Here is a 23,328-nt window from a genome sequence, read left to right on the forward strand (position 1 = left end):
AGAACCAAAAGAGACTTCTCATCAGATTGAAGAGTTTTGAATAATTGAAAGCTTTGGAAAATTATGTAGGTAATGAAGAAGGAGAATTTTAAGGAGGAGGAATTATACCAGAAATGCCTATCAGCTTCAAGGAAGATGGAGGCTTAAGCATGACCATTGAATCTGACAGATTAAAAAGTCACAGGCAACTGTTCTCTAAACTATTTTGGCAGAGTGGCATACTAGAAGCCAGATTCCAATGGGCTCAGTGGGTCACAAATCAATAATGACACTATTCCTTCCAACGTTCAGTTGTGAAGAGGAGGGAGAGAGAGAGTTGTTGTTAAAAAGGATGTCAAGATTGGAGATAATGTTATTTTGGAAGCTTATCTGTTTTATAAGAATGGATGACAATGTGAACATGGCCTTCAAATCCTTATCAGCAACCGCGCCCTGTCCCCTGAGCTCAGAGTCTTATATCCATATGGACACTTGATACATCTTGAAATTCCTCCAGGCACCTCAAATTCAATATTCCATCTTCTGTTCTGAATCAGTCTTCTCACATTGCATATATCTTTCAGTAAATCAAACTAGAAGCTTATACCTCAACTCTCACCAACTACTTGAGGTCAATTACCACTTCCTATATGGCTTAAGTACATATTCCTATTCTTTTCTCTATTCCTTTAAGTAGATCCTAATCCTCTCCCAACTAGACTCTGTCATCTACCCTGTCTCAGTGTGACCTTCTTAAAATGGGACTTTGAACCTGTCATCTTGACGACCTTCTGCACATACAATAAAGTCCCAAGCTTCTGATAAAAGAACTACAGTCTCTGGTATTCCTTCATGACCTAACCTCAACATGCAAAACAGGACTCTTCTGTAGTGATTCCAAATGACTACTCCCCCGAGTGCACCTTCTTGACACTTTCTGCAGCTGCTCGTGGCTCTCCCCCTTTATCTGGGCCAGGTTTCTGTACTTTCTTTGATTAGCTAATTCTTACTCATCTTTTGAGACTTCACCTAAATGTCATATGGTTTATTTTGCTTTCTTCGAAGCTCTTCATCGTGCCCCAGGGTGGCCAAGTGCCACGTCACTGTATTCCAGTGCCCCATGAGCATGGCCGTCTTAGAATTCCCCACACTGGAATGAAGATGTCAGTATGTAACTGTTGCTCCTGGAGTTTGAACTCCTTGAGGTAAGAAATGATGCTTCGATCCTTCTTGTACCTTCATATTTAGCATATCACCTGGCACAGGTAATCGTTCAAATGTTTTTTCAACTGAACTGAGCAGTGGAAGTGGGAAGATAAAGATGCTTTAGGAGAGAAGGAGAACCCATACAAAGAGGTTTGAGGAGACAGAGGACGTAAAACAGATGATGTATTCTGGGTGACTTTTGAATAGAGATGTGCCTAAGAGGAAGGGGGTAAAGATGGAGGCAGGTGGAGAAATGAAGGCAGTTTCAGGGCAAGGGCTCTATATTTCTTTGTTAAACAGCTGGTTGGACAGAGGGAGCATCGGTGAACATGGTGGCAGGGAATGTATTTGTTGGAAAATAAATGCACATTTTAAATACAAAGATCCTAGACACATTTTATTCTAGAACATGCCATCTCTTATGGATGCTTTCATATACTTGAAATTCTTTTTCGAGGCAAAATTTTAGATACACGTGTGGCATTTTCTCTACATATGTGTGCAAATGCTTGCGCCTGAAGATCCTTGCTTTCCTGCTGGGTTGCTGACCTGCCACCAGAGCTGGGATCGGTCATTGTGATATTACTGTTAGTGGAGTCCAGTGAAACGTGACTTATGGCAAGGCTGCTTGCAGCCTGGGAGGAGTAACTGTAAATCATCTTGAGAAAGGCAGATTTTGTGTTAGCCTCTTGCTTACACAGAATAACATAGCATTTGGGGAAGAATGTGCAACACAGGATCCCATAGTTAGATATTAAAATAACAATAATCTCCACAGCTGGCAAATATTTACCAAATGTGGTGGCATAGACGGGGATGAATATGATCCAAGCTATGAAATAAATGAGCATGCCAAATGTTATGAATTTGGCTTCATTGTAATGCTCAGGTAATTTTCTGCCTTTGAAGGCAAATATGAAGCAAATGAAGGCCAAGATGGCAGTGTAGCCCAGCATGGTGCCAAATGCAAGGATGGATCCCTCCTCACATTCCAGGAGGATGACTCTGGGCAAGGACACATTCTCTTCCACGGCAGGTGCAGCCAAGATCAGCCAGAGTGTGCAAATGACAACCTGGATCCCTGTGCAAGTGAAGATGATGGGGATCGGTTGATAGAGGCACTTCAGGAAGCTCTGCAACTTGGGATCGAAGCTGAAGGCCAGCAGAATTTTCAGGGACTTCATCAAAATGCACGAGATGCAGAGGGTGAAACTCACACCAAATAACGTCTGCCTGGTTTTACAGGTGAAGTCTTGGGGCTCGCCGATGAAGAAGCCTGTGCTGGCAAAGTTGAGGAAATGACAGAGAAGGATCACATAGCAGACCAGCAGTCCCCCAGATGATTTCACAATGGGTGTGTTCAGGTTTTTTGTAAATATTATGCCGATGGCCAGAACAAACATGATGCCCAATAGGGAGAGGGCCAGGAGCAGTACAGCCAAGGAGTCATTCCAGTTGAGGTACTCGACTTCCTTTTCAAAGCACCTTGTGCTCCTTACAGGAGCCCAGTGCGTTTCATTGTTGCATAAAAAGCAGTGATCCATATCTAAAAGATAGGAGGAGATTCGGTTACATTGCAGACATTTTAACCAGGTAGATTGCCCACAATGATGCTACAAATGAGACTCCTTAGTTACAGTCCCGAGGAGAAAAGGGATAGAGATCATTGTCGTATTGGTTACTTATTGAAATAAAGCATGCACAGAACCCAAAAGAAGGCAAGAGAGAAAGTATGAGAGCAAGGGAAGAAAAAGAGGGGAACAGAAAGAAAAAAAAGCAGCTGGGGTTTGAGTCTTTAGGAAATCCATATACTCAGGATAGATGCTAGCCTCTTAGGAACTTGCTGTCATATAGGTGGCTGTTCAGGGACTCTGTTAAGAAGGAGGGCTTTAGGGGCACCTGGGTGGCTCAGTGGGTTAAATCCTCTGCCTTCGGCTCAGGTCATGATCCCAGGGTCCTGGGATCGAGCCCTGCATCAGGCTCTCTGCTCAGCGGGGAGCCTGCTTCTCCTTCTCTCTCTGCCTACTTGTGATCTCTGGCTGTCAAATAAATAAATAAAATCTTAAAAAAAGAAAAAAAGAAGGAGGGCTTGGACTTGGATGACCTCAAGTCCTTTTCTCTATCACTTATGATTCCCATAATCTTGAACAAGTAAACTGAATTTTCCGAGTCTATTTCCAAATCTTTAAAAAAAAATTTAAAAAGTGGGGCACCTGTGTGGCTCAGTCGGTTAAGTGCCTGCCTTTGGCTCAGGTCATGATCCCAGGGTTCTGGGATCAAGCCCCGTATTGGGCTCCCTGCTCAGCTTCTCCCTCTCCCTCTGCCCCTACCCCTGCTTGTGCTCTCTCGCTCGCTCGCTCTCTCACTCTCAAATAAATAAATAAAATCTTCTAAAAAAAAGGTTAGAAGACTCTGCCTCACTAGAGTGCTGCATTCAGTGGCAGAATAAATAGAAAATGCTTTGCAAGGAGCATTACACATGATAGACACTCAATGTAGTGAGACCTGCTATTATAAATGAGGCTGCAGTTCTTTTAAAAGCAGAGAAAATATGGTTGGGTCACCCTAAAAGCTCTCTAAAAGTAAGATAACTCAAGATTGTAACCAATGACCATGAATGAAGAATTAAATTTAATTTTTTTGGCTAGGAGGTCAGTAAAATTGAGCCTTTCACACAGGGAGGGATAAGCTTGGAAGTGATTTTTGCTGATTCTGATGGCAGGGCTGGATGTAGAGCTGATATCAGAATGGAGTCTCTGGGAGTGGGATTGCATTTGCTCTCCGTCTCCCTAAAGATGGCGCCCCATCTCTTGCCGGAAGCCCTTCTCTGGGCATCCATCTGAGAGTCCCCACAGTGCCCATTCAAGTTTATATGGGGCCTGCGTTCTCTTCATTAACCTTAAAGTCAGGTTGTGCGTCTGTGTACACACTTCATTACCTCTCCAGCCTCTTTCTCTTCCAAACCCTGTTTCCTGTTCTCCCCTGACTGCCTCTGCTGTTCGATGAACACTTAATGGTCTTGTCTATGTACAAGAGCTGTGCGCTGGAGATGTGGAGAACAACAGGAGAGGATGTCCTTTCAGATCACCCTAAACCCTTGCTTTTCCTCCAAGGGAAAGGCAGTCTTCAACACTTGATCTTTTCCTGGTTGCCCAATGATAACCCAAATTATATTTTGAAAACTCGTGTACGTCTTTATGGGAAATAAATGCCTCCTACTCTCTTGATGTTTTTATTTATTCCACCTGGCAGAGTTGCCAGACACTGTATTACCTGGAAAATACACACACACACACACACACACACACACACACACACCCAACAATTACTAATTATTTACACAGTGGAGCCCATCTCAGGTTGGGACAAGTCACATTTTTGTGACAAATAACCACACTATTTTGTGACAAAATAGTGACAGAACATGACTATTGGAATGTTAACATTGTGATACATTCCCCTTGAAGGCAATGAGAAAAAGAGTAAGCATTTGAGAACTGTTCCAACTGTCATAGATCAATAGGGATGAAGCAGTAAACAAGGGAACATGATGCTTTAAAGTAGGCTGAACTCCAGGGCAAATGCTGATAGCTCCTCTTAAGACCCTGAAGGCTGCTGACCTTATTCTTGTTCTTTAATCTGTGTATTTTGCTCTGATCTTGTGAAATTGTTAAAGGTAAGTTTGTCAAACAATTAGTAGCATCTCATCCATGTCAACAGTTCATCCCATCCTCTCACAGAAGGTTCTTTTTAGGCTTTACCATTGCCTCTTGGTAGAAATAATGAGCTCTCCAGGGTATGTACATCTATGGGTTTCTACCATACCCTGTTTAGCTAATTTAGCATTTATTTATTTATAGTTACTGTGCCCCAGTTATAAGCCAGGCATGTCTGTGTGGGGGCTACATGGACAAAAATTGACAGAATCCACACTGTTTTGAGAGATGTGAGAGAGGAAGTCCAGTTGAGGGGGAGACAACTTACCTTGGAAGTGAAGTTACTTTTATATCTCTGTTACATATTGGTTGTACATCTGCTGATATAATAGAGCAAATTCCGAGATCATATGAAATTTCACTGAAATTTAATCTAGCAGAAGCATGAAATGCTTTTTTTTTTTTTAAAGATTTTTATTTATTTATTTGTCGGAGAGAGAGAGGGAGAGAGAGCGAGCACAGGCAGACAGAATGGCAGGCAGAATGGCAGGCAGAGGCAGAGGGAGAAGCAGGCTCCCCGACGAGCAAGGAGCCCGATGTGGGACTCGATCCCAGGACGCTGGGATCATGACCTGAGCCGAAGGCAGCTGCTTAACCAACTGAGCCACCCAGGCGTCCCGAAATGCTTTTTTTTTTTAATGAAAAAAAAAAAAATAAGATTCATGTAAAAAAAAATCAGCCTAAGAGAAATGGTCCAGGTGTGTCACTGTACCTGCTGTGGTGACGATAATTACCTGTCTGGTTACTGTAGTGATTTTCAGGACAGTTCACACATTCATAGCAGCAGATATGTTGGTTTCTTGTGGTTTTCTTCATTTGTCCAGGACTGCATTCCTTAGAGCATTTAGACTGAATTTGCTGCAAAGTGAAAGAAGTCTCAAATAAATTTTTAAAAGATTTATCCTAAGTAACTTTGACTTAATTAACTCATTTCTTTTTATTAATTTATTTGACAGAGAGAGTGAGATCACAAGCTTGCAGAGAGGCAGGGAGAGAGAGAGGGAGAAGCAGGATCCCTGCTGAGCAGAGAGCCCTATGCGGGGCTCAATCCCAGGACCCTGAGATCATGACCCAAGCCAAAGGCAGAACGCAACCCACTGAGCCACCCAGGCACCCCAATTAACTAATTTTTAAAAGAGTTTATTTATTTATTAGAGAGGGAGAGCACAAGCAGGGGGAGGGGTGGAAAGAGAGAGAGAAGCAGACTCCCCATTATGCAGAGAGCCTGATGTGGAACTTGATCCCAGGACCCTGGGATCATGATCTGAGCAGAAGGCAGATGTTTAACCAACTGAGCCACCCAGGCGCCCCAAATTTGACTTAATTTAAAAAATATGTTTATTTACTTATATCAGTGAGATCACATGATAATTGTCTTTCTCTGATTGACTTATTTCGCTTAGTGTAATACCCTCTAGTTCCATCCTTGTTGTTGCAAAGGGGAAGATTTTGGGGGTTTTGATGGTTGCATAGTATTCCATTGTATATATATGATCTCACTGATATGAGGAATTTGAGAAGCAAGACAGAGGAGCATAGGGGAAAAGAGAGAAAAATGAAACAAGATGAAACCAGAGAGAGGATAAATCATAAGAGACTCTATCTCAGGAAACAAAGTGAGGGTTGTTGGAATGGGATGGCTGCATGATGGACACTGGGGAGGGTATGTGCTATGGTGAGTGCTATGAATTGTGTAAGACTGATGAATCACAGACCTGTGCCACTGAAACAAATAATACATTATATATTAATAAAAAATAAATTAATTAATTAAGTAAATAAATTTTAAAAATACATTTACTAAATAGTATTATGATCTCTTTAAAAATAGCAAATAGAATTGTTTTGTCATCTGGAGAAATGTAAACAAGTTTAAAAGACAGAAAAATATTTCAAATAGTGAAAATGCCTTAAGAAGAAGTAGTTTTTGTTGCATGAATAGCTTCTATAAGAAAATAAGGGAAATTAGTTCTTTCAGAAAGTTCCTAGCAGAGGGACAGATGTGTAATGATGGAACTAAAGAAGAAAACAATGGCTTAGAAATTTCTAATCTTGTGTTGTATTAAGAAGTTCAATCATATAAGAAATACTAACTTATTGGGCTTTTATATTCTTTAGAAGAAGGTTATTAATCATGCTGTCCAAGGTCTCTGTCCATTCTAAACTTCAAAAACAAAACAGTGGAGGGACACCTGGGTAGCTCAGTTGGCTGAACACCCGACTCTTGATTTCCACACAGGTCATGATCTCAGGGTCCTGAGATCAACTGCCACTCCCCACCCCTAATTGGGCTTCTCGCTTAGCGGGGAGTCTGTTTGAGATTCTCTCTCTTCTTCTTCCTCTGCCCCTCCTCCCACTCTCTCTCACACACAGTTTCTCTCTCTCTCTCTCTCTCTCTCTCTCTCTCTATATATATATATATATATATATAAAATCTTTAAAAAAAGTGGAAATTTTGAATTTAAAACCAGTAATGTATTAATGAAAAAGGCAACCAGAGATATATAAATAATATTTTAATAATCCTGAGAATTTAGGTTATAATTGTACATGTCACAATGTGAATCATATGTAACATCCTGTTTTTATGAAGCCCTTTCCAATTTAACTAATAATTCTTTGCACTTTGGCTGTGTTTTTTTTCCATTTACAGTCCCTTTCTCATAGCATATCTTGTGAAATAAACCTGTTATTGTCTCACTTTTATTTTTGGAAAGCCAAAGCAAAATGGGTAAATGAGGATTTGTCTAGAGTCTCTTAATAGCTGTTCCTAAGCCAGGAACACAATCCAAGGACTAAGCTAACTTGCCCTTTCTCTGGGAGATGAAAACGATCTAAGAGAGAAAAGTAGCCAAGATTTGGTAGCCCTATGTCCATAAGTGGTGGCATTATTCTTCTTATCACAGTTATTCCTGATCTGGGTTTTCAGCAGGCAGAACATCATTATGGGATAAAAGAGACCGTCTTTCTCCTCCCCACCTCCCACATAAGAGACAGCAAAGACATTCTAAAGTCTGGTATTTTTAACTTTGGGATATCAAAAGATTTAGGTTTATCTGATATTTTGGACTATGGGTTTGAAAGTGAAATTTAGATTGGATAGGAAGCATGACAAAGATTCTACCAGGTTTTGTCATGAGCAACTAAAAGGAAATTGCCATTTATTGAGATGAGTGTAGGTTTGGGAGCTCAGTTTTGGAGGTAGTCAGTGAAGAGGACCATTAGACACCTAGGGGAGATATCAATTATGCAGTTGTATATTTATTTGGGTTAAAATTTAGAAGATTAAAAAGCTGGAAGTCATCCACCTTCTATATAACGAATGACATTATTTAAATCCACAAGCTTGCGTGAGATCACTAAGGAAAAGTGCAGACACAGAAGAGGAGCTGTTCTGAACTCTGGGTATGCCAATATTTATAGGCAGCTGGAACAATAAGGAAGGAGCAAAAGACACTAAGGAGTGGCCAGAGACAGAGGAAGAAAATTAAGGGAGCATGATGTTGTGGAAACAAAGAAAGAAAGCATCTTACGAAGAGGAGAACTATTAGCCAGTAAGTGAAGTATGATGATGTTTGTATTTATTAACATTGGTGAACTAGATAGAATTTTGATGGATTGGAAGAATTCAAGAGAATTATGGGAGGAGAGAAATTGGGGCCAGTGAATGTATTTAAATTTTTCAAGGACAATTGCTGTAGAGAGAAATAGAGGAAGGGGCAGTGTATAGAAGGAGAAGTGGGGATCAGTGGAGTTTTCTTTTTCTTGAAGTTGAAAAGAATAACAGCATATTTATATCATCATGTAGATAATGGAGAGAAGAAAATACTTGAGGATGTGGGAGAGAATGGAGAATCACCAGAGCAGTATCATCGAGTACAAGTGGAAAGGAATTGGGATCCAGAGGTCAAGGGAGGAGCTGATCTTGGCCAGGAACACAGTCCACCCACAGTGCTGGAAGGAAGGTGGATGTGGTGGCGGGGGACTCTCCAGTTTTCTTCTGATTTTTTCAATTTTGTTAGCAACACAGGAAGCAAGGTCAACTGAAAGTTGGAGTTGGGGGAGAGAAGAAAATCTATGGAATAGTTCTCTAGAAAGGGGGGCGAGTTAATGGACAAAGGTAATAGTCTGATTGTCCAGCAGCATTAAGGGCCCACTGGAGGTTAGAGATCATGAATTTAAAACGAAAACAGTCAACAAGGTGTTTTTGTTTTTGTTTTGCCAAGTTCAGCTATATGGGGGCTCTATTGATTAGGCAGAGAGTTGAATTTACCCAGGATTATGCTTTGGTGAAATGAGGGTAAGGAGGAGAGCATGTACAAGAGAGAGAGACACAAGTTGACCAGAGAATTTGAGGAAGGAAGTTGGGGACAGTAAACAGGCAGTAGGGTCACTGGAGATTCTGGTGGGATTAAGGACTTTTGCAGCTGTGGTGCTCATTTGATTTGAATGTTATAAAGCAGGCTACCACAAAATTACCTTAAGATTTTTGAACTCGCTTATTGTTTCTTGGTCCGTGATGATGAAGACATCATTCCTCAGATCATATTGCGCCATCTTGGCGATAGTCATGTGGCCATCAGTCTCCTTCCAGAGCACAACGTCATATCCGGTATTCATATCCCCATGGGCATCAAAATGAAATGAATTCCCTTCATCAATGAATGTCACATTTTTTAGTACATCAAGTAACTGTAAGATATAAAAATAGAAATAGATACTAATAGAAATATGTATCCATTATGCCAGTTATAACACTACCTTATAAGGAATATCATTTAAAAGGTAGAAAAAGGACATTCTGGATCAATGAGTTTGGTAACTAGTTGAGAAGGTTGGCAATAATTTGAGAATTCTAGCCTTATTTCTGCCAAAATCTTGCTCTGCCACTTTGAGAAATCAAGGTAATGTTTATGGAGGGCAGCTTCTCCAGCTTATCACATTGAGATCTGAGCATCTTTTTTTCCCATGTTATAAAATTTCAGGATGGATCCTTCAGGGCAGTTGCCTGGGCTCTAATCCTGGTTCTGTATCTCATTAGTGATGTGGTCTTGACACCCACAGTTTCTTTCTGGGCCTCAGCTTCCCCATCTGTCAAATGAAGTCTGCCTTATAGGGATTAGTTATAATTAAACATAAAAAGAATTCAGCCCAGTATTGGGCAAAGATTAAGATTAGTAAAGTTTTGATTAATATCTGTTAACCCTGTTAATTAGCTAATAGGGATATTGTGACAATAAATAAAAATACTTTGAGTCTATCAATTAATGATGCCACCTGACCTTCATGTATTACTTCTAATACTCAGAAGTGTGATATCCTTCTATCCCATAACAACTCAGTGAAACACGCTGAGCGAGGATCATCTTCCTCTTTTCTTAGATGAGCACCACCAGCCAAGGGGCCAAGAGCCTTACCTGGGAAAACACAATTTGACTTTCAGGTCTTTCCATTGTTTCTACAATATATTAACTCAATATCTTCTTATTTTTTGCTTCTGACTCAAAAGCAATCATGAGTTATCTTCTGAAACTATAGAAGGCAGCAAAATTCATCCTTTCCTTCTAGTCACAATTGGATCCTTGGCCAAGACTGAGTGGGTGATCTGAGCCAGTGGTTATTATACTCACCATCCCCAAAATGAGGGTTAAAGAGACAGAGATACAAATGTGGGAGACAGTCCAGTGACAATAGCACCTTGTTCTTGGGGTGTCTCCCACCAGAGAAGTTGAGCTGGTGGGTGGAAGGTACTGCCCTTTAAACCCATACTTTGTTATTCCGTTTGGTAGGAGGTATGGATCTTATCATCTCTAATGGTTTTCAAATCTGTTTCAGTGATTGTCTAATAAAGTGATCTCTAAATTCTATTTTCAATGCAATTCATAAAATGATTAATTTTTAGCTTGAGAGGAAAGAAATGCAGTGAAAAATTACTTGCCTTGTTACACAATTTGTACAGTAAGAACTTGTAGGCAATGCAGCTAGGACAGGAAATGTTTTTCTGGCAAACAGGGTGGCTGTATTGAGTTTGTGCTGCAGAGGAAGAACACTGGACCGGGAGGGAGGAACACTCTGCTTCACCATTAACTTGATATGTAACCACAGCTAAGTAAATACCCTCTCTGACCACACTGGGCCTACTCCTCTAGGAGGAGTAAAGAGGTTAGGAGGGCTTTTGTTGTGGCAAAATCTGTGGAATGAGGTGACATTATTCTATTTGAATAGAATTATTCTTATTATATTCCTTCTCAGTTAATCTTTTATGAATGTTTCTTTCCTTCAATTTTGTCATTAGAACATAAGAACACCCAGTTATATTTTAAGGTAAATATATTAGTTACGACAGTCAGGTCAGAGATGAAATGTCACTTTGGAAAAATCTCTAAGCAATGCATATTGATTTTATTATATGTCCCCACAGATTTCTTAGTTCTTTTAATGAATATAAATTGATTAGTATTACTTTAAAGAAGCAGGATATCAGATTCAACAGGGTGGAAGTAACCCACAAAAGCTTTTTTCCAGCAATGGCCTGGAAGAAAAAATGCAAAGGGAACAAAAATTTTAAAAAGGAAACAAGGATCTACCATCAATGCTTTGACCTCTACCTGTGTATTCATTTTTCCTTGCTTCCTTTCTTCAGCAATTCACACACACGAACCCCAGACAACTTACTTCTTTAGGGAGCATATCCTCTTCCACTCTTGAGTCTGAACTACATTTCCACCTGTTTTTTCCTGCACTTAATTAAGATTTCCAGGGTAAAGTTCTGACACATACCCATTCTGTAAATAATGGTAACACTGTGTGATGTACATAAGCTAACATAACTGTAGGCTTGTCCTCACAGGAGAGAGGGTGGAGGCAAGCAAAACAGTGTATTCCTGACCTGGTAAGTAAGACAGAACACTTGCTTTGGGTTAAGGTAATTTTGAACATTGTTGCTGTAGTTATGAAGCTATGAAAGGGTTTTTCTGTCCACTTTTTTTCCCATGGAGACTCTGAAATTCACTGTAAATTGACATCATAAATCTTGAACTGGAATTTGCACTTCCACGATTACAGCATTCACCCTGTGTATGGTGATGACCTGCTTTTGAAAACGAAAGGCCCAGAAAGCCACACCACTTAAGCTGTTGTGGTTAACATGTTTTTCTTTTCCCTGACTGCTCTGACGTCCACAACATCTCCCTAAGGAAGCTGTGCTGGTGAGCAAATTCAAGTTGCAGAGGACATGGCCTTGCATCTCTGTCTGGTGCTCAACCCATGTCTTCTTCTTTCATGAAGTTTTCCATGCTATAGTGGAAAGCACCCTGGACTAAGGCTGGGGCAGTCTCACTGCTACCTGTGTGGGTGACCATAAGCCAGACCCTTACTGGGGAGGTCCCCACCATCTCTAAACTTTGGCTGCAAGTATTGGTTACCAGTAACATTTCCTTTTGTTACTTCTTTAGGACGGAGTGTAAGGAGCATGAAACGGTGGACCTACTATAATATTATGGAGATTAGGGGTGATATATGTCAATGCCTACTATAGTAGCCCTTAAAAATTATTAGTTCCTGGGGCTCAGTCAGTTAAATGTCTGCCTTTGGCTTAGGTCTTGATCCTGGGGTCCTGGGATTGAGCCCTAGGTCGGCATCCCTTTCCCTCTGCCCTCCCCTCCTGCTCATGCTCTCTCTTGCTCACTCTTTCTCTCTCTCTCTTAAATGAATGAATAAAATCTTTTAAAAATTATTAGTTATGATTCTCCTATTACTTCACAATCACCGTCTCCTCAGCACACGTCTCTTCTGACTTCTGGACTAGTATCTGACTACCATTGCTACAGCTGAATGTCTCAGAAGCTCTTCAATTCAACGTCTCCAAAACAGAATACTTCATACTTCACCCCACCAGACCTCTACTTTTTTCTGTTTCCATCTTGATAAATGGTACCAGTTGTCCAAATGTGGAATCGCTTGCAACATCTTTGCTTCTCTTCATCTGCCCTGTTCTATCTCCAGATGCTCTTCATCCTTCCTTTTAAACACCCACATATGTGTGTCTCCATCCATATTGTCACACATAGTACCTGCAGTACTTGAACCTGGAGTATAAGCCATCCCTATTTAACGCCTTGATTACCAAGTGGGTCCTTCTACATCTAGGTTTGTGACCTGCTAATCAGTGCACACCACAGTGGAAATGAAATGCTATTTCTGCAATGGAAAGCAGATCACGACACTTTCCTGTCTAAAAATATCTTTAATTGACTCCCCTTTGCTCTATCAAGTCCAAACATTTAAACAGAGTTTGCAGAGTTTCTGTTGAAAGGAAGTCCCTGTACCAGCAGTATCAGCATCACCTGGGAGATATTAGAAGGGCAGACTTTCAGGTATCCCCCCAGTGGTAACCGAATTAGCATATGCATGATAACAAGATTCCCAGGCAATTCAGCTGCACATCAAAATTTGAGATGCTCTGATTGATTGGGCCCTAATGATGAATCCCTCACTAATGTCTCTACTTTCATTTACCTATAGTTTCCACAAAAAAACTGATTCTTTGGCACTATTTTCTTATCCCTAGAGATGCCATGTTTTCTCTCCGTTCTTGGAGTATTTCTGTCCTGGCTAACTCCTACCCATCCATCATACTCTCCAGAGATGTCATGATCTTTGGAGAATGTTCTTCGAATTGTTAATGCCAGATTGGTTTCCTCCATTATGTGCTTCTCTACCATTTTGTGTCTCTATGAAACATAGTAATGTATCATTCTGCATTGTAATCAGCTCCTTAATTATTTGATTGTATACACCAGTAGACAGATGACTCTTTTAGGAAGAGAATCGTCTTGTTTTCCAGAATATTTCCAACATTCAACACAATGCCTGGAACATTGAGACATCCAATAAATATTTGCTAAATCAATGTATGAATTAGAAATCTGACTATTAGACATTCTGCCATCCCACATACATCACTTACTACTTTCTACATCATCACAAGTAAAGGAAATAAAAATCCCCAAATCACTGGTCACAACAAGAAGGTGGTATCTTCACGCACATCTGAGTAACACTAAAAATCTGTTGAAGTAAAACAATTCTTGTTGCGCCATTCCTGAATCCTGCTCACAGATGTTGCCAAATGTGGAGCCAAAGTACGAGCTACCCTCAAATATTGGGAGAAACTTCTTTAAAGTTATTTGAATGTAAAATTATTTAGAAAGTAATATTTAAATATGAATGAATTTTACCAGGGGTCAACATAATCTTTAAGAATGTATGTTTGATTAGTGAGCTTAAATGTTGCTGATCTTTTAAACTTAAATTGTGTGGCGATTTCTTCATAAAAAGGCAATTGTCTGCATTATTTGTCCCACTGAATGTGGCACAGATGTGGTTCACTCACATTGTGATCAAAGGAGCGAGTCACTCACATATTCCTCCTTTCCAATCTGTTTTTGTTTGTTTCTAGATAACCAGGCTCCCAGGGGGAATAAAGAACAACCCCAGACCCCTACTGTTTAAATAAAACATTTTAGAAGACTCTGCTCAGATTACACTTTCTCAAGTCTTTTCCTCAGAATGTTTGAGGTTTATTCCTGATTTAAAATAGTTTCCCAGATCTTTAGTGGATCAATAGCTCTATCTGAATTTCTCTTTCATTATGAGGCTTTTTATGGCTCCTCCCCTTTATCCTATCTAGATACTCCTCAACCTCTCATTCCAAAAATTCTGTGTAATGGTTTCATTATTGTGGTTCACTTAATTTTCAGTTTTTACCAATCCCTCACTAAAATTTTACATTACAAAGAGTGTGCTTTCAAACAGATATCTTAAAATAGCTAGACATAAATGTATATATTTTAAAAAGATAGTTTTAATTTTTAAAAAATTCCATTCTCTAGTCTTACATCTTTATTAGGTTTTTTGCCTTGCATTTACAAGATCAAAACTGGTTTTAAAATGACCAATTTGAAACACCCTATGATCGTCCCATGATCCACCCAAAATGTAAACTGATGACCTCAGACCTTGGAGCGTGTGTTTAGGAGTGTTTAAAATGAAAATGACAAACATAGAAATAGCCTGTCCTGGAACTCATATATATGGTAAGAATTGAGTCTTACCTCCTATCACCTTCTTTTTCCTTTATGCATTTATAATAACTGTATTTTTGGAACATGATTCTGCATCAAGAAAACAACCTTGTCTTTGAGTACACACTATTGAGAAATCTGTTTTAATGAGTAAAATTTATCTCCATATAAAGCAACAATTAGCTTTTAAATATCTTTTTATCGGCATTTAAAAAACACAGTGGAATATTTTCACTAAAAAGGGTCACATTAAGCTTGAATTTGAGTTTCTACAAACTAATCAAAGAGAAGAAAGGAAAAGACTTCCTTTACCCGAATTTGCGGCTCATTTCAACCTGAGATATAATAAGAATTGTGATGATTGATCTAACTAACATTCATTTGAGAAAGACTGGAGTCTCAGGAAGACTGTCCTGAGAGTTTTACCTGAAGGCTTTAAAGACTATAAACCACCAGAGATACCACGAAAAACAAAGGGCATGGAGGCAGAAGGCCCAGACTAGAGTCATATTTCTAGTACTTTCTAGCTTTAGTTTCCCTATTGGTAAGATTTAGTAATAATAAAAAGGACCATTAAATATGCCCGGTCTCGTGTTTCTCAAGAGCAGTACAAGGGATAATTCATATGAAAGCATTGAAATACTATAAGATCAGATACAAATCCATAAACTCATGGAAAATACTATCAACTGGATCTTCTTGGGAAATTAAAGAACACCGTTTTAGTGGGTCAGTGTAATAGTGAAGGCAAAATAACAATTCTCAAGAACAAAGAGCTACTAATGATAGAAATGCAGGCTGTTCAGACACTGAAGGTATCTACTTACAAAAGCAATACAATTAAGAGCAGTTAATATAAATATCTACAAATTAAAGCAAGGAAAGAAATGACTGTAGGGGAATTTTCTCAGATGTGTGAATTAGTACCTCCCATGGTTGAAAGGCGTAGGGGTTCTGACAGTCCCGAGCTTGGCAGAGATCCCGAATGGCAAAACCAAGGGCAAGAACCGCGAGCTGGACACTGTGAACAAGTCCCGGCTCAGTGTAATCCCACAGGAAATCATTTCTCAGGGAGAAGTTCCTTTCTATATCCTTGTTAGCCTTGTAGGCCAAAGTCCCCTGAGAGTGGTTGGCAATGCATTGACTCAAATCACTGTCCTTGACATGGGCACAGGCAGACAAGAGCATGGCGTATTCATGTAAGGCCTTGTTATTCTCACTGGGAAATATATGCAGATTTTGAAGAAAGGAATGGAAAGAAGACATATTCCCTCTTCTAAAGGCAAACCCCACAACTTTGCCAATCTTTTCAACATTGGGAATGGTGGTAATCTTGGTGGCCGTTGACCAATTATCACTAGCAATCCAGATCTTATTTATATTTCTTTCTATAGCTTTACTGAAGAGATTGAAAACATGGGATTGCCTCAGAAATACCACAATGACATTAACCTGGGCTTCTGCTATGATTTTCTCAAGTGTCTCATTGATCCTGACTTCAAGGGTGTCATCTGAGAGGAAGGCTGGGAGAACCTCTTTGAAAGCTATGCACACGTTATTTGCTGCGGTCTGAACTGCAAAAGTGTTGAGGGCCAGTCGTCCATAGTCATCATCTGTGGCTATGATGCCAATCCAGTTCCATCCAGATTTCTGAATCAGGTGGGCCATTGCTTTAGTTTGATAGAAGTCACTGGGCACAGTCCGTAAAAATGAAGGAAAGCGAATTTTGTCACTTAGGATTTCTGCAGTTGATTCATAACTCACCTGGAAATTGACAGAATCATTTAGTCATGGTATTGATGAACTCCAGGTGGCTGTTCATATGCTTTTTCATTTCTGTGAATTTCTGTTATCTTTTCCTAAATCATCTTTACATTCTTTACATTCTTCACCTTCACCTTGGCACATGGTGAACATTGCCTAAACATAACTACCATTACATTGCTATGCAGACCTCATTTTATACCTGGCATTGCTGGGCTCATCTCCGTTTGACACCTGGGCTTCAGTAAAATTAGTGTACCCTGCGGGGAGTCCCCTTTCCTTTTGTGTTGTCTAGTGCTGTCGATTATGGAGATTATGTTTTTACATGCCATAATCATTGTTGAAAATAGTCTACTTTTCTTACTTAGCAGCTAACTAGCATTATACATAGTCTAGAAAATTTGAGCCAAAGCTTTATCTCTGAGCTCTTTGGGGAAATAATTCTTTTGTTTTGTCATTTTGGATATAAACTTATTTTTTTAAAATCAGTTTCACTGGGCTAGATAATGGAACTCTTAGCGTCTTTCATGGGTATGTGCTCTTACTGACTCTAACTCCAGAAAGTTAGATATTCTAAGTTCTTATGCAGTTATTGTCATATATATATACATATTTTTTTTTCTACCTATTCTCTTCTATCAGATGGCTATTTCTTGAAAATCTGACTATAACTCTTTCTCCTTTCTAACTTTTGGCTTCTAATCTTTCCGGAGCCTAGAAAGCACTGGCCAGTGAGTCACAAAGCAATGTGATGAGAAGGTAAGTTCGTTCAAAATACAAGCTAAGGGGACTTGCTGGACTCTGAGTAGAGTGTGCAGGACTCTAGCGAAGGGCTCTCTGATGTTGGTTTTGGTCTTTAAGCGGACTTTTTGCTTGCTTCCTGAGTATTTATTGGCTTGCATTACAAGGAGATTACGTAGTTCCATAGTCCCTGCTCAAAGCTTCCCATCATATTCAGAAGAAAATGCAAATTATACTACAGCTTATAAGATGTTGAATGACCAGTCCTTGCTTATCTCTGCAAATACACATCTTACTGAACTCCTTTCTATACACCTGATCTAGCTGTATTTACCTTTTGTTATTCTTTGGACATTTCCTCTTGGTCCTTACTGTGTTCTCAGCATAGATGCTGTCCTCTTCTCCCCATCTTCCCTTGCTTGTCCCTTCTCATCTGAGTTTCAGGAAGTGTTCCTTGACCTGTATGTCCCCTTACCCCTTAGTCTCTCCTCAGTTTTCCTCATAGTACCCAACTGATGTTAATTCAGAAACAAGGCAGTTGAGGCCCTTAGAGTTTTCAGTCTTATCTGAATCCTGCTGAGAACCTTCAGAAACTTGATCTGACAGATTGAGGGGAAGAGTTTATTCCCTTAGTGCTCTGTCCACTATACCATCCAGAATAGGGCACCATGCCCTCTTTGACTGAAGAGAAAGAAAGGTTAAAGTACAAGCAACTCCCTAACTGGTTTCCCAGATTACCCTGATCCTCTCATAATAAAGAGTATTCTCAAAACCAACGTCTGTGGTAACACAAAACCCACCTGTGGCATGAGCTGTAAATTCAGCATCCTGGAGACAGCCATTGTTATTTCTGAGTAGCCAGCACCTATGACAGCCTTAACCCTTGGCATGTAGCTGGAATAGTCACACTTAAACTCCACCATCTCTCTGGAGCAGTTGAGCTTAGACAGAAACCTCAGAGCGGCAGCCATTGCCACTGTGACTTCGGTACAGGTGTCATAGATTTCGTACCCCAGTGTGACTCCAGATAATAGTGGTGAATTGTTGATCATCTCAATGCTATGAATCATGGCAAGAGCTTGAAGAAAAATTGATATTTCAAAGCTGTTGGGAAACAAGGTTTTGTTTTTTTTTTTTAAATCAGAACATAACTCTTCTATAGACGTTATGATGGTAACTTATTTTATTCACATAGTAAGTTATGATGTGATAATAAGTTACATTGTGTGTTATACTCACACAATAAGTTATGATGGTAACTTATTTTATTCACACCTCTGCTCTAAAATAGATGATTTCTGGGACAGTAAAGCTTACCTCTTAAAAGATAAACTCCACTAAACTTCATTTATTTAAAAATAGTTCTTGGGGCACCTGGGTAGCTCAGTGGGTTAAAGCCTCTGCCTTCGGCTCAGGTCATGATCCCAGTGTCCTGGGATCAAGCCCAGCATTGGGCTCTCTGCTCAGCAGGGAGCCTGCTTCCTCCTCTCTCTCTCTGCCTGCCTCTCTGCCTACCTGTGATCTCTGTCTGTCAAATAAATAAATAAAATATTTAAAAAAATTAAATTTCTGAGAGACTATGGACTCTGAAAAACAATCTGAGGGTTTTGAAGGGGTGGGGGGTGGGACGTTAGGGGATCCAGGTGGTGGGTATTGGAGAGGGCACGGATTGCATGGAGCACTGGGTGTGGTGCAAAATAATGAATACTGTTATGCTGAAAAAATAAAAAATTTAAAAAAAAGAAGAAAAAAATTAAATTTCTAAAAGTTGTGCAAACTGACAAATATTCAAAACTAAAGCCCAAAGTAAGAAAAATATCCTGACTATGAAATTACTTATGGTTTAGGAACAATAACTCTGCCGACATGTCTTGTTTATTCAGTTGAATGATCTAAACAGTTTATCAAAATCTCCTTAGCTGTCGTCGTGGTTTGCAGGATGAAGAAGAATGAAATTGTATGGGTTTTTAAAAATGTATTATATGGGGCGCCTGGGTGGCTCAGTTGGTTAAGCCTCTGCCTTCGGCTCAGGTCATGATCACAGGGTCCTGGGATCGAGCCCTGCATAGGGCTCTCTGCTCAGCGGGGAGCCTGCTTCCTCCTCTCTCTCTGCCTGCCTCTCTGCCTACTTGTGATCTCTGTCTGTCAAATAAATAAAATCTTTAAAAAAAAATAGTTCTTGATGGAAACCTTTCTAAAGGGTATATAGTTTCTCAAATGGGGTCTGTGGAACAGGATTTAACTTCTTCTTGATTAATTTTGGGATCATTTGAATACTCAGTTTAGTATCCTGCAGTATGAAAATCTGTTTGATATATGCTCTTTTTTATAGTTAGATGTCACCATTTTATTGCTGTCCAAGTATCTGCTCTTTAGACTCACTAACCTGGCTTTTGTGGTTGGAAACCAGATTAATAAGACTCTTCAGAATCACATATAAAACAGGCTGTGGGTATAAGTTCAGCAGCTTTCTCCTAGATAAAGTGCACACTTGAGTTATGAAACATAGCTATTTCCTCTTTCAGTGGGTTTCCCCAGTTGACTTCTGATTTGTGATTATTTCGGGGCACTGAGTTGCTAGGTTACTGATTTTACTGTTCAGTTTATGTCATCCACCACTGTATATAAAAGGTTACAAACTGCCTAATATATAGTAAAGATTCAAATTTTTTTAAACAAATTAAGGAGAACATTATTATTATTATGTTAAATTCCAGTATAGTTAGCATGCAGTGTTATGTTAGTTTCTGGTGTGCAATATAGTGATTCAGAAATTCCATATCTCACTCACTGCTCAACATGGTAAGTATACTCTCATAATTCTCTTCATCTATTTCACCCATTCCCTCCCACCCCATCCACCTTCCCTCTGTTAGCCATCAGTTTGTCCTCTGTAGTGAAGAGTCTGCTTTTTGGTTTGTCTCTTTATTTTTCCTTTGTTCGTTTGTTTTCTAAACGGGGGAAACCATATGGTATTTGTCTTTCTCTGACTGAGTTACTTCACTTAGCATTATACTCTTTAGACTCATCCATGTTGTTGCAAATGGCGATATTCCATTCTTTTTTATGGTTGAATAATATTCCTTCACACCACATCTTTATCCATTCGAAGGGGAAAATATTATTTTTCAGAGTTTTGGTATTTTTAAGTGTCCTTTTGGTTCATTGAATTATTATTCAATGAATTATTAAATTATTAAATTAATTATTAAAGTATTTTAATAATATTATTTGTCATTGGAGACTATCCAAAAGTGAAGTTTAGCCAATCAGCATTAAGTTTTTAATTTAAAGAAAGAAACAAGGGGGGCACCTGGATGGCTCAGTGGGTTAAAGCCTCTGCCTTTGGCTCAGGTCATGGTCCCAGGGTCCTGGGATCAAGCCCCACATCGGGCTTTCTGCTCAGCAGGGAGCCTGCTTCCTCCCTCTCTCTCTGCCTGCCTCTCTGCCTACTTGTGATCTCTGTCTGTCAAATAAATAAATAAAATCTTAAAAAAAAAAAGAAACAAGGATAGAGAAGTTAAAGTAATGAATCATAATAAAAATAATGCATTGTATGACAATTAAAATGTATATTTTCAGGGTCCCCCCCCATGTTAGCTCCATGAGAATGTAAACCTTTTTGGTGTATTCACTTTGGTATCCCAGTGCCTAGAATAGGGCCTGATAATGTAGGCACTTAATAAATAGTTGTTTGATGCTGAGTGAATATTGTTTCTCTTAAGGAGTGTCAATAAGGTGAAAGGAAGTTCAATTCAATTTTTTTTCCAGAATAAATTTATTAGATCAATGATTTTTTCATATTTTCCATCCTTAATAGTTGGCCTATAATTGTGGGCTTCAAATCTTCTTTGGGTACCAATTTAGTGCTCTGAAAATCTTCGTTATTTATCTTGAGGCATTTGCTGGTATTTTTGATAGTCAACATTTAAAAAGACAGTAGCTCAAAGTGCCCAACTTCTAGGGCAAATGCCAGGAAGGAATTTTAGTGTGATGTGGAACCACATTTTATCTGACAGCATTCTTAGAGGAGTTACTAAATATTTTTTGATACAGAAAGAAAAAAAAGAGAGGGGGTAAGAAAAAGCCAAATTTACATACAAAAACGTCAAGGTAGAAAGCAGGATTTCCTAGTGGAAGGAAGCACGGCAAACACATTGGCATAGGAACAGAGGCTGATGCTGCCTGTGTCCTTAGAAGTTATCCGGGCCCTTAGTTTACAAAAGAGAAAACTGGAAACTGGAACTCAAAGAGTTTAAGTGATTTGCATAAGTCTACAGAGTAAGTTTGTTCCCAAACTGAAATTAGAATTCAAATATCCTGCTCTCCTTAAAGAAAATCCATTTGTAACATCCTCTGCCCAGCTTTACTTTTCCGTAGTACACTGTGCCATGTTTTTTCTATAGTCAAACTTTCAGTGAAAAGTGTTCATCACAGAAGAAGGAACCAGATAAGTTGAAGCAAGGTCTTAATTTATCATGAAGGAATTTAATTATTTCAAGAATGAAAGGAATGCAGCATTGACAAAATGCTAGTATAGAGAGAAATTTTAAATGTAGCCCATTTTATTTTATTTTATTTTATTTTTTCAAAGATTTTATTTATTTATTTGACAGAGAGAGATCACAAGTAGGCAGAGAGGCAGGCAGAGAGAGAGAGGGGGAAGCAGGCTCTTTGCCGAGCAGAGAGCCCTATGTGGGGCTCGATCCCAGGACTCTGGGATCATGACCTGAGCCTAGGCAAAGGCTTTAACCCGCTGAGCCACCCAGGTGCCCCTAAATGTAGCCCATTTTAAACAAAACAATAAATAATGCATTTATATTTAAAACAAAATGCATGTTGTGGGGGATATAAACATGAACAATACATACTATAAATAGATAGTGTAATGTAAATTCATATGCATTAATATTAATACATAATAAATATATGTAAAATATAAATAGAAACATGCTACGTATGTTTGTAATGGATAGTCTATGGTGTCCCCTAATTGGTTTTCTTGAGTGACTTCAGGGGTTGTTTGTTTTTAGCTAAATCTAAATATATATATTAAGGGAAAGCATTCACTGCCTCTGCACTTAGAGGTTGATTATACAACAGTGCTGATATATTTCTCTTTTAAGGAAGGATTACAAGACTGACTATATGCAACTTAAAAACACAAGAATTTAAATTTTATTAAAATAATTTTAGATGTTAATACAAGTGAATGCTTACATGCCTTAGTGTTAGAGTATAATCAGGAAATCTAAATGTGTTCTTCGACACTTTACTCACCCGACACACCTTTGGATTTCTGGTTGTCTGGGATAGTCTTCTGAGAACAGCATTTTTTCATGAATGGCAAATAAACCTCCAATCATGATATGTCCTGGAGAAGTGGCAGCCACAAAGTCATCAGGGGTCTGGCAAGGCTGGGAGGTAGCAAGAATACTCCCAAAGCAGGTCATTGGTATCCTCAATAGTGCCATGCTTCAATCCCATTTGCTCTGCTCATGTGAGTTCTTAGGAATCACTAAGCTCAGAGAGTGCCAACAACATGGTTTCTATTTCACCTGTAAACACCATGTAAGGTATAGGGCAGTGTCAAAGGCCAGAAACATTCAGTTTTCAGATGCTTGATGATAGTCAAAACAGTTCCTCACCAGTAAGAACATATCAGATTCTAACATTCCATTCTTGGAAATGGACGCTAGCAGTCATGGTAGGAAAAAAAATTATAGAATTAGAAATACAGGTCTTCTCTGGTTTAGTACTCTTTTACTTTACTGATATGCCAAAGGCTTTGGGTCATGTCGGCATTTCTTTTGAAGTAGAATATAGAATCTTCAAAA

General features: G+C 39.3%; 1 protein-coding gene across 2 annotated transcripts; it reads right to left on the minus strand.

The window, feature by feature from the left end:
* Positions 1 to 1,616: 1,616 nt before the first annotated feature.
* On the minus strand, positions 1,617 to 22,965 carry LOC111147858 (G protein-coupled receptor class C group 6 member A). 2 transcript variants are annotated; one of them, XM_022504125.1, is made up of 6 exons: positions 22,772 to 22,965; positions 18,292 to 18,595; positions 15,914 to 16,750; positions 9,381 to 9,593; positions 5,636 to 5,759; positions 1,617 to 2,731 (listed from the first exon to the last, which is right to left on the minus strand). In XM_022504125.1, the coding sequence occupies exons 1-6, from the start codon at positions 22,963 to 22,965 to the stop codon at positions 1,617 to 1,619; spliced, it is 2,787 nt and encodes a 928-aa protein (XP_022359833.1). The 2 variants fall into 2 exon arrangements, with proteins under 2 accessions (XP_022359833.1, XP_022359834.1); XM_022504126.1 differs by lacking the exon at positions 9,381 to 9,593.
* Between the last annotated feature and the right edge of the window lie 363 nt (positions 22,966 to 23,328).

This window comes from Enhydra lutris, unplaced genomic scaffold, assembly GCF_002288905.1.
Source record: "Enhydra lutris kenyoni isolate GAN:26980312 unplaced genomic scaffold, ASM228890v2 scaffoldscaffold17, whole genome shotgun sequence".
Classification (NCBI taxonomy): domain Eukaryota; kingdom Metazoa; phylum Chordata; class Mammalia; order Carnivora; family Mustelidae; genus Enhydra; species Enhydra lutris.

Bases quoted from the DNA above. Each gene is read 5' to 3' on its own strand.
- LOC111147858 (XM_022504125.1), bottom strand. From the start codon at position 22,965: ATGGCACTATTGAGGATACCAATGACCTGCTTTGGGAGTATTCTTGCT. The intron at 18,596-22,771 runs GTGAGTAAAGTG...GTTTCCCAACAG, and splicing joins GAAATCCAAAGGTGTGTCGG to CTTTGAAATATCAATTTTTC. The intron at 9,594-15,913 runs GTACTAATTCAC...TATATCTTACAG, and splicing joins ACGCCTTTCAACCATGGGAG to TTACTTGATGTACTAAAAAA.